The sequence below is a fragment of the Hippocampus comes genome, unplaced genomic scaffold (assembly GCF_001891065.2).
Source record: "Hippocampus comes isolate QL1 unplaced genomic scaffold, H_comes_QL1_v1.1 scaffold86, whole genome shotgun sequence".
NCBI lineage: Eukaryota > Metazoa > Chordata > Actinopteri > Syngnathiformes > Syngnathidae > Hippocampus > Hippocampus comes.
The window spans coordinates 257,102-269,316 of record NW_017805882.1 but is presented as its reverse complement, the minus strand read 5'-3'; the positions used below and the strand labels follow the sequence as shown (position 1 = coordinate 269,316).

Sequence of the window (12,215 nt, the reverse complement as noted above, 5' to 3'; positions counted from 1 at the left end):
AATAATAATAATAAATAAATCACACGTGTAACATTCACCCACCAAGCCATTTCATCCATATTACCTGCCATGCGAGCGGAGTAGGCAAAGACGATGACATCATCGAGGGCCCAGCTGTACTCCGGGTGTGGCGGGTAAAACGCCAATTGACGAGAGGCTTGCTTCCGTAAGTCCACCAGGTACGTCGAGTGGACCATCGGTACGGCAAAACACCCAAGACGCTCCTGCTTTCTGATGGGTATGTAGGCTGGCGTTCGCTTGTAGTAGCCCTGCCGAGATGGTTGCCCTCATTCACCGATCATGACAAAGAAACTCTTTCTGCACATTTGATTGCACAGATTAAATATTACAGATTCTGGTATTGGTATAAATGCTAAGTGGCACATGCAATATATCGAGGAAAGTACATGATCAGAATCACGATTCATACATTTTTGTTTTTGTTTTTGTAGATGGTCACCATAATTTCCTTTGGTGCAGCTGAACATCTGTTTTGCAACTAGCGAGGAGATTCCAGTGTTTGGAATTCAGACTCACGGCCCGTGTCAAAGCATTTCTCCTTCCTGACGCGCAATATTGCTCAAGGGAGCCTTAAGTTGCGCATACATTGTGGACAAAAACGCTGACATGGATCGGGTGAAATCACCTCTCAGGGAGATAGCAATAGTGAGCATTTGCATGCAACATATGTATGATGCACTTTGATACACTTGGAAAATCCAATCCGATTGCATACAAGAGCTGAATCTTAAAGCATGCCTTGACAAACATTTTAATGCTCACTTCTCATCATCTGGAAAAGGAGACAGGATGTTCCATGATATTTCTATTCTCCTCCCCAAAGAGTACTGTTTGAACCAAGAGGAACAGTGCTTATAGTTGATTTTAAATTTCTACCCAACCATGTTCAAATGCAATATTTTGGTGACGCTCGGAAAAAAATAGACTGAGATAAATCGTTTCAAAACGTTTTCCACAATTAATGACCTGTAAGCTGTTCGAGTGCACTGATTTTTTGTTTAAATTCCTCCTTTCAAGAAGTAAAAATAAACTGAGATAATACGGATGCAAAAGTGTGCACATCCTCTTACAACAGGAATGTGGCTGTGTTCACAATTGACAAGTTACATTTAAACTCAGGTTAAATGGAATCGGCACATACGTGCCACCATTTAAAGTGCCTTTGGTTAACCCCAAACAAATTTCAGTTAGACCAACATGTATTTCCTGACTTTTGTTTTGTTGTTTTTTGTTTCAGAGTAAATGACTGAATATTTCGTGCGAACACTGACTTGTATTTCCAACAGTTCACCGACCATTTCTTCTACCGAGTCAAAGGCCACAGTTCCAGCTGGAGAAAAAAAAGCCCTAAAACATGTTGCTGCCATCACAACGCTTCACTGTAGTTATGGCGTTTTTGGGGTGATGAGAAGTGTTGTGTTTGCGCCAAACGTACCTGTCAAAATGTTTAACCTTGGTTCCAGTGGATCACAACAAACTCTCTCAAACATGTGACAAAATGTGTTTTTAAGTCATCTTTTTTTTTCATAAAACAAACATCTGTGTGGGTGTAGATGAATGCTGAATTGACACAGACAAAATTCTGGCATTTTGCTCATAAGTGGCACGATTTGGATATGCGTCATGGGAGCGTAAATTGAAAAAAATATCTGGAATCGGATATCCACAGTTCGAAATCAGGCCTCCAAAAGTGGATAAGCGATGACAGGGTAAAAGCACAGTGAGATCAAAATACACCGTTTGGTGACACATACACGCCTGCCTTATCAGACAATTCGTAAAGCCGATGGAATGGATTTGGGATTAGACAGTTAAATGGCCAACGAATATGCAAATACAGATTTGGCCTATGAGTGACTCTCGGCTCCATTTAGTACGTAATTCAATTTAATAATTTCTTTCAATGCTAATTCATTGCACCCAGCGAATATCAGTGAAATGATGTTCTCGACAAAGGCCGGGCATTCGGGCAATTCTTCAAATTTTAAGGACATGTGGATTGGATGCTATATAACCGAACACAGTGTGAAATGGCTCACAAAGGACTATCAACATTACCTGTGAGGTCATGCCGCACCAGAAGTTGGAGTATGCAGCTCTGGACTCCAACATTGGGGCGACAATGGTCTTGTTTTCTTTCATCAGTTTCCACAATACATCTGGGTTGGTGAGCAAGTTGTCACAGTCGGCCATCTGTCACCAAAGAAAAGAGCATGACGCTGCCGGTGGACATAATGCTTTGGTGAAAAGACCACCTCTGTGAGTTTTGATACAACTGTACTGGCTGGAAAAGTGTCTGGTGGCAAATTATACTGAATATGGAAGGAGCTCTACCAGGAAAAAAAATGTGCATTTCGACACAGGTAACCATAGCAACAGGATGTAAGCTTTATCATCCAGTGCCAAAAATCTCTGTTAGCACCATCTCCTCCATTTAAATGGTCAGACACAAAGCGGGTGAGAAAAACATGTGTTTAAATAGACTGTGGCTCACATTTCCCAGGGACATACCGTCAGTGTCGGGCCATTCCGTTCAATTTTAAAATCAACAGAAAGCAAGACATTAACTCTCCATTAAAATATAAACCGTTTCAGTTAGACTGAAAATTATTTTCCATGCGTGTCCATATAATCACTTCATTTAAATGCCTCCGTGGTAATGACCATCCATTTACCCAGAATCCAGGATGCATAACAAAAGCAACTCGATCAGGATAGTGATTGACTGACAACATACCAGGAGGTAGTCAGCCCAGATTTCACGGGCTGTGTCCAATGCCCCCTGACGAAGCTTCATTACGTGTTCATAATGAAGATTATTCCAGTGTTTGGGGCCCACCTCGTCCTCAAAGGCACTAAGGCGGGCACAGATGACACTGGTGTTAAGAGCTGAAACACACTGATTGGGGTCGGTCACTCAGCCACATTCACGCACACACACCCACACACAAAGAAAATTACCTGGATCCATCATCTGGTCGCCACTCCACATAGTGATAGTCATTCTGCACCTTGATGAGCCAGTCTCGAAGGAGGGCGGTGGTGTTATCTATGTTGTGATCGGTCGCCACCCTGTGGCAAGATGAGGGACAGAGACATTTTTTCATTGAAGGGTGGGGGACAACCCCAGGCACTTGGATGGGATCCACTGATTAAATATATCGGAAAAGCAGAGGTGTTGATGCCTAATTAAAATGTCTGCTTATAAAAGATGGTCTTCATAAAAAGGATTCTGCGGTGATATAATTTGGCTGCACGGGTTCAATGACTGAATCCGGAACACCGTATCAATCACAGTAGGGCAATCTAATCACCTCATTAGTCTGGCACACAAATGCCCGGAGCGCCACTATCGTTTTGTGTCCTCCTCGATCCGTATATATTACAATAACTTCACAATTGCACACAACCAGTTGTAAGAAGTGCAAAAGACTCTCACGTCAGTGACGCACAGTAATTTCTAAACGTGAACGTCCGCGGTAGTTTAAGTTAGATGAAATGTATTCAAATATCTATTTAAATTAAAAAGTAGGGGTGTCACAAAAGCACAAGCAATGAATTGAATCATTCCACTTTAACCCTTGAGGTGGCACACAGGAACCAGAAAACTAAAGCTGCAATTACATGACATTCCAAGAAATAGATGGTGCAAAAATTAAAGTGTGTTTAATAATGAAGCCCCTGCGATTGGCTGGCAACTGGTTCAGGGTGTCCCCCACTTACTGCCCGAAGACGGCTGGGATAGGCTCCAGCACCCCCCGCGACCCTTGTGTGGATAAAGCGGATTGGATAATGAATGAATGAATAATAATGAAGCTTGGCGGGATATAAGCCTACTTACAACATGAATTTCATACAAGGACTTTACGTACACGATACTTAATTATAGTCAATAGTACAGTGTAGTACAGTAATTGTATTTTTATTCAAATTAAAAGCCTACTCAGATAAATCAGGTCATCAAAATTGAAAAAACAATGGTTTGATACCTAGCTTTATCTAGGTCTTTAAAATGGCTGGCCAAACATTTTGGACATTGTTTAGGAGATGATGTGAGTTTGTTTTTCTGAAGTGGAACGAATGAAATGTCACTTCCTGTAGTTCAAATTCAAATTCAATTGAGCAATCTGTGGGGTGGAAACACTTCAAATCCATATTCATCTACTGAACTGATTTCTGAAATTCTGAATTTTGCACAGTCTTGTAGGGTAGTAGAATGCAGGCAACACAATGGCACCAATTTGAAGGTAAGTTTTGATTTGTATCACGACGATACGGTTGGTATCCTATTTCATAACGTTGGCATCACATGATGAGGTTTTTTTCAGGCTCTGTATTTTTTTTTTTTGGCATAGCTATGTACCATCAATGTGAACTGCGGCATACAGACAAAGACTGAGTAGAAGTAGTGGAAGCGGCTTGCACGCTGTCTGCGTTATCAAAACAAATCTTTGAGCCTGATGGGCAGGGGCAAAGAGCGACACATGGAATGTGTAGGAATGGGAGGAAATGGATTTACAGCCTTCGGCATCATGTAGCTGTTGACGGACGGCGTGCCGCAGGTGATTACTTTGCCATCTGCGTGTGGTGTTCTCACATTCTAGTGCTGTCTCAGCGTTTACATGCGACCACTTCAAAGCACAGCCATTTTTTGTGTTCTACTGCTCACTTCAATGTCTACATGCCTTTCCCTGAACCTGGAACCATCCAGATCTAGTAGAGCACACCTGCACAGTCCAATGAGATCCAATACAAGGGCTGCAACAACATTTTTTCCTATATTTGGTACAGTAGAATGACACTTAGTCGAGCAAAATCCTCTACCTACACAAACAATCATAAAACTGTTTTTTTTGACTGAAAAACAAACTTTCGTGGCACTACTCTGAAGTCTAATGTACAGTGGAAGCTCAATTTGATGTAGTAACTGGGGGGAAGAGATCAAGAATTAGAGCGGTAGAGAATTGTCTGTTAACTTGAAGTACATTTTTTGGTGCATTAAAAATACAACAGTACAAAATTGTTTTGTATTTTTACTGTGGCCTAAAAATATTAAGCACAGCACATAATTATTGTAAATAAATATCTATTTACTGTGATGCTAAGCTAATGGCCATGCTTTCCATAACCTTTGATGGGAAAGGCGCCCCTGCTAACATGATTGCCACGTAGGCACGTATGTGAGGCTGCTGTAGTCTACTGTATATCTGTGACAACTGCGACACAATCTGGAAAAATGTGTACCAGCCTTTGTCTGTTGATTGCACCCACCCCGCCCAACTTGAGGCACAGATCTCTAAAAACACAACTGGTTCATGAAACAATCTTGAAGCTTCATTTTCCTATCATGAGTGCATTGAGCAATAACATAGGATAAATTGTGAGAGGACCTGTCTGAAGCCAGGGATGATTAATTAATTTCTCAGAAAAATAAATAAATAACTAAATACACACATGCAGTAAGGTTTGTACAGTTGCATTTGACACATGGACGTACGCAGTTGTTTGTAGTGTCATAAAAATATTTGGCCTCCCCCCCCATCTCACCCCGCATTTCATGTGCCCCTCTAAAGACTGAGGTCTAGGGACGTGTTTGCTCTTGCCTAAAGTCAGGGACAAGCACCAGCTAACATGGGACCCAAGTGAGTACATGCAGTCTAGAAAATGGATTGATAGTAGATTATGCAAAATTTGGCCAACACACAGAATAAACAAATCTCCTGAAAGACCCCATCAAGAAAATTTCTTGCAAATTTGTCAGAACACAAAAGTATGGTTGACAAGCCTGACAATTTCGAATCAACAAAAAAATGGCCAAATATACAAAATGAGTCTCCAAAGTCCTGGAAAAATAAAGCTTGCCTTCCAGCTATAGGACCGTGAACAAGACTCTTCCGTGCGGTGTGTTAAATTAAAATGTCAATTTTGCTCTTACAGCGACTTGAACCACAATTAAATGAATCACATTAAGGTGAGTCATGAAGTAGAGGTGCCTCTTGTATCTCACTTTACTAATACAAAAATGCCAAAAGAAGCTAACCAGTCCCTCTTTTGGGAAAAAATTCTTAATAATAAAGTACACAAAAATCCCAAGTAAGTGCAAAACTATTCTACTTTTTTAAAGGCATTTGAAACTGTGTTATGTGACTTGAGAGGCAACTTTTACCCAAAGATGAAGGCTTTAGGAATTCGGAATGTGAACTACTTCAGGGACAATAAAAGTTGGACGCCCCACCGAATTAATCTTTGGAAAAGAAGAATGCTGTCTTGAAATCAAGTTTCTTGCCAGTTCACATGGCACTGGTTCAATAGCAGCAAAAACAGACCTAAACAATGGTAGAGACCTGAGGTAGGCAAGAATGTAAGCCTAATGGAAGGTTATTCTCCATCCTGCAAGTCGACGCAGCACACTCTTTCAACGTAACAATACACATCCATGTGTTTATATGAGGCTCTCTGCCAAGGTGCTTTATCTTCAACTGTCAGGTTGAGAGCTGCAGGTATTGACAGGTGGCTAGGGCCACTGAGTTAATGTTATGAAACTTTCTAGAAGGTCTTGAACAGAGAACGCAAGACAAAGAGCTGTGCTCAAGCTACCACGTGGATATACCAATTTTAAACTTTGGCCAGAATGCAAGAAAACCGATGAATACTGGTTTGAAACTAAATTCAACATTCAAAGGAGACAGCCCTCTCACTCGAATGAACAATATATTCACTTTTGTATAAATTTAGTTCAAAGGCACTCCATTATTTTAACTACACTCTAGTCTGCTTGACGCTCTTCATGCACCATTGCTTTGCTAAACCACTTGAGTGCCAAAATATAATCTAACCTGTCAAATGTGAACGCTGATGAAAAGATTACTTTCATCTCTAAAACGCAGGTCTACTGGCACATGATGAAAACAAGAGGGCGTAAGCTTCAGATACAATAAAAAGTCTGGAAGACCGAGACTGGATAAAACGGGGAGAAAAATAACATACTGGGATCAGTGGTAAAAGGTAAGAAAGTATGAAGGAAGTATCTGTACTTTACCTAAGTATTTATTTTTCTGATTCCCTGCATTTGAAAACACATCTGCACTTTACTCGTTACTTTGTCAAAAAAAGGCTCGTTACTTTTTTCTAATTCTGTAGATCATGACATTAGGTAAAAAAGATGTAAACTTAGAGAAAAAATGTGGTTGGTTAACTTGTTGGATCTTGACTGAATGAGATCGTAGTTTTTTTTTTTAATAAGGTGGAAAAAAACAGGGACACCAGCAGCATGGATGAACGTGAACGGGGGAACATTTATGACAAAAGCAATAGATTCGGAGAAGCACCATAGTCTGGCCTTAATTACAAGAACTGTTAGAATTTTTTTTTTAATTCTCAGATCCTAAATAACACAAATCAGCAAATTTTTATCTTTTTTTTTTAAATCAGAGATGCAGGTGTTTCGCACTGATTATGAATATTCCCTTGTTTATTCTCGAGTATTATAGCTTTGAATAATAATAATAATAATAAATTACTATTATTATTATTATGTAAAATAGTTAGGTTGAGCAACAGGTGGAATTTTTTCTGAAACATCATGGCTACAAATTACAAGGCATGCTGAAATCCATATTGTGTCAGCTTTTATATATCAAACTAAAAAAAATAATATCTTAAAAACTCAAAAATATGATATCTCAAAAGCCTGATCCACTGGGATAAAAAGTGAAGACGTTCTTTTAAAGCCAGCGCCAAATAAATGCATTTAAGGACTTATTAAGCCATCTCTGATGAAAATTTGCTGTTGCCCAGTGTAATTTGTGGCAAATACCACAACCTAAAAACCACTAGCTTCTGCATCTAAAAAGAAAAAAAAAACACACGTACAATTTAAGATTTTTTTTCATTTGATATCCTCAGCTAATTTAGCATCTTTTCTGAGGCAGTTCACATAGTCACCAAAGCTATATTAAGAACATGCTTTGTTGACTCTCGCGAACTTTTCGACAGCATGAGGTATCCATATTTTTTTTCTTCTGCTCTGTATGAGTACTAAAGACAGAAGCTTTTGTGTTTGTGTGTGTGTGGGTGGGGGGGGGGTAATCAAAATTAGCTTTGTCATAACTGACAGTCAGTGGGGGTGTAGTGGTACTCTCGTCTGACTTGTGTGCAAGCGGCGTGGGATCGGTTACCACTCAGTGATGGTGTGGGTGTGAATGGTCGTTTGTCTCTGTATGTGCCCTGCGACTGGCTGGCGACCATTTCAGGTTGTAGCCTGCCTTCTGCCCGAAGTCAGCTGGGATAGGCTCCAGCAATTCCCTGCAACCCTCCTCAGGATAAGCGGTGTAGAAAATGGATGAATGGATAATTGACAGTCAGGAGGTGTTTTTTTTTTAAACTTTGGTCTGAAGTACTTTTCAGAGCCTGCATTTTTTTTTTTACTTTTAGTTCAGGAGTTAAAATCCATACAACTTGTAGCAAGGTCTTTTATATTACACAAGTATCTGTACCGGTACTTCTACTTCAGTACAGAGTGTGAGAACTTTTGCCACCTCTGACTGGGACACAAGGACATAAATCTTCTACACTGGAGTTTTTGCTCCAGGATTGTGGAGTGCAGAGGAGTGAGGCGGTGTTTCCAGTCGAGTCGAAAGATGTGGCAGGAAAAGAGGGGCAGGGACAGAGGGGGGAATGAGAGAGAATCCCAAACTGAATGGAACTTTTTCACAGGCACGACTCGACTAGCGCAGAGGGCCCAGAGGACTGTACTTCTTTATCGTGCATCGTTCCGAGCTGATTCTCACTTCTTGTTCGCCAATACATGCATAAACTAAAGCAATCAAACAATTATTACAACAGTTATAAAAGCACAGCAGATGTTCAGATATATTATCAGGGTAAACTATACTGAAAAGAATGAGAGCAAAAAAGGATGTCAACAAAAACAGACGTTATCTCACACTGGTTAAGTTGGTTTGGTAAACTCTTCATAATACTTCACGATCGCTTGCCTGTCAAGATAAGTCTGTTATTCAATGTAAATGTTATACTGGTGACTTTGCAGCAACGACACTCACCACAAAGCAATGCGGTCCTTCGGGTAGCGAAGGCGCTCCAAGGCTCCGAGGAAGAGCGGCAAAGAGTGCTCAGAGTTGCGGCAGATGAGCGCGACAACCACCCGTGGGGCGAGCAGAGGGGACTCGGGGCTCCAGCGCTCCTCGGGGAAGTAGCCCCGGCTCAGGCCCGAAAAGTGGACGAACAGCAGGGCGGATAACAGCGAGGCGATGCGGGGCATGGCAAGGGGAGAAGCGTTTAAGGTGTTGCGGCCGACAGATGGGGAGACCGGCGTGCAGAAGTTAGGTGCGTCCCGCTCTTGTGTTATGCCGATAGTGGCGACATGGCGGAGGAGTTAGCTGAGTTAAAGGGGAAGCTATAGGCTTTCTCTGTGGGGCTCCGCCTTCCGAAGAAATGTGCTGTTGTGCTTTTGGTAAAAAAAACAAAACACACATCATTGTTTCACTGTTACATTCATAAGAATTTTTTTAGCAAACGTTATTTCTGTCTGTGCCATCGATGTTAATGGCTCATATCGTTCTGACACGTGTGCGCGTGCGTGTGTTTGCGTGTGCGTGTTATTTATTTATTTATTTATTTATTTATTAATTAAATGCCTTCCCCTTTAAGAATAACCAATCGGGACTTTTACAGGAAGTATGGAGGACGACGTGTGGGCGTGCCCTAATGTTCATCTGCAACGCCTCAATATCTTTTACGTTTCCCCTCTACATTTATTGCTGGACCCCAGGGACCGTTGCTACACAGGTGGCGAAATAAGGATCACGCATACTCTGCACAAGGAGTACAGACGCGCAAAATAATAAGTACAGACGATAGATCAATTTCAGCACAACATCCATCCATCCATCCATCGATCTTCTCTTCTGTTTATCCTTATGAGGGTCGCGGCCGTCCTTGAGCTTATCCCAGCTGTCTTCCGGCAATAGGCGGAGTACACCCTGAACTGATTGCCAGCCAGTCGCAGGGCGCATAAAGCCGAACAACCACCTCCCTGCAGCGTTTTCGTCTTATTACATGCATTTTTATACCACTCTAACTGACATTGTATAGTACAATATTGTGTCAAATGTTGCCCACACATCCATTGCAGCCTGGTCATCTTGGAAGGGGGATTCTCCCATCTGCTGCCCCTTCTCAAGTTTTCTCATTTTTCCCCAGAGGGTTTTTTTTCCCTTGCCCTCCTCGGGGTTAAGGTCAGGGGACGTCGTTAATATTTGTCAACTGTGGGCATGTGAAGCCCTTTGAGACCATTTGTGATTAAGGGCTATATAAATAAATGTGACTTGACTTGGGAGAGGTGTGTCATGTGTCATGGCTGTGCACTCATGCACATACTCAGTGTGCGGCATCCAACCACTGATTAACTGTATCCAGTATATGCTGCTATATCATGAAGCTATTAGTCCGTGGACACAGCGCACCCTCATGTTTACACTTTTCTTGGGTGGATAGCAAAATATATTTGAAAAGAAGGAAGTGGACAGCTCTCAAAGCAAATCGAGGGTAAATGTGTTTTCAAATCTTTAAATGACCTCGTGCCACCTTACCTCTCAGTGCTCATCCGCCCCTACACACCTACCCGGTGCCTCAGGTCTGCGGACCAGACATTATTAGAAGTACAAAGTAGAAGTAGAAAGCACTTGATATCGGTTGGAAAAAGGCCTGGTCTATTCCTAAAAAGTACTTGCTCACTAATAAGGTGAAGCAAGTGAATTTTAACATATTACATAAATATTATCCGGCCAACCATTACATGAGTAAGTTTAAAAGGGACAATAATGCGTGTTGCTCTTTTTGTGGAAACCACCCAGTTACAGTTCAGAACCTCTTCTGGATCTGCTCATACTCTCAAGACATATTGGAACGATTTTAGTAAATGTTTCATTTCTTCACAAAGACTTCAAGGTCAAGGTCATCTTTATTGTCAAATATGCTTTATGTATGAGATGCAGCATAGATGACATTTCTTCCTCTCAATCCTCAGTGCAAACATGCATGCAAACATGCTGTGCATTGAACACACACAGCTAAGAAGACTTCTTTTTAAAACAAGAAATTATTTGATGTTTTTATGAAGTATGTCAATGAAGATGTTTTTTTCATAATTAATTTGTTAATACTTAGGGCTCAAATGTTATTTTATTTCATATGTTAAACTTTTAAATGAAATAAACAGGCTCTGGAAACTATAAATATTTGTCAACCTTTTAATAGCGGCACGCTCGTCTACTGGTTAGCACGTCCATCTCCGAGTACAGCGGTCTGGTGTTCGATTCTGGACTCTGGGCTCCCTGTGTGGAGTTTGCATGTTTGCCCCGTACCTGTGTGGGTTTTCTCCCACATTCCAAAAATATGCATGGCAGGTTAACTGAACATTCTATCTTGTCCCTAAGTGTGATTGTGAGGATGGATGGTTGATGTTTAAAGATGAATAAAAGATGATCATGCCCACATATATGGTACATGCAAATATATGTAAATGCTGGTCGTGAATAGGAAAACAAAATGCACAGCAGTCAGAGTTTACGTAAATATTATCCACTTGATGTTTGAGCCTACACAGGTCTAGTCCAAGCTTGTCGGGTGTCAAAAGAGCCACGAATCATGACACCAGCCTGAAGAACAAATCAGCTCAAATGTCAGCCTTCTGAGAAAAGAGTGGGAAGAAATGATGGACAGATAGGAACATTTATAAAAACATCCAAGAGGACCCAAGGCTGGTGGAGGCGGCATCATCGTGTGTGTATTGTCATTGGAAATCATTAAGTCATCCTAGAATTTCATGTCCTGTGACTTGTTTCTTAAAGTCCCATGCAGAGTAGTTATATCATTTGATGGGAACCAAGCAAATATTAATTTGAATTTAGAAATTGCTAATCACATACAACATGCTCTATAAAAATGTGTACAGCCTTCAGGCATTTAACCCACACATTCCTTGAGATTACATGTTGTCAGTCAAATAATTAACGTTGCCTGGGGCACATTTAAACAAAAACTCTCTCTTTGCAGTGTGTTCACAAAAAAAAAAAAAAATCCTCTCCTTTTAATAATCAGCACATGGTCAACCTAAATTATTATTGACTGATTTATTGAATATGTAAAGCTAAGATTGAGTAAATTGAATCCAC

The 12,215-nt window shown here is 41.0% G+C and overlaps 1 protein-coding gene across 1 annotated transcript in view; it reads right to left on the bottom strand.

Moving 5' to 3' along the window:
• Positions 1-9,418, bottom strand: part of LOC109527498 (procollagen galactosyltransferase 1-like) — a 22,553-nt gene extending 13,135 nt beyond the window's left edge. Inside the window, exons 1-5 of the mRNA XM_019889483.1 lie at positions 9,084-9,418; positions 2,983-3,093; positions 2,759-2,876; positions 2,080-2,214; positions 65-269 (exon numbers count right to left, since the gene is read on the bottom strand). Of these exons, the coding sequence (XP_019745042.1) occupies positions 65-269; positions 2,080-2,214; positions 2,759-2,876; positions 2,983-3,093; positions 9,084-9,301 (787 nt within the window). The 5' untranslated portion in view covers positions 9,302-9,418. The remainder of the gene's footprint in view (positions 1-64; positions 270-2,079; positions 2,215-2,758; positions 2,877-2,982; positions 3,094-9,083) is intronic.
• Positions 9,419-12,215: the final 2,797 nt, after the last annotated feature.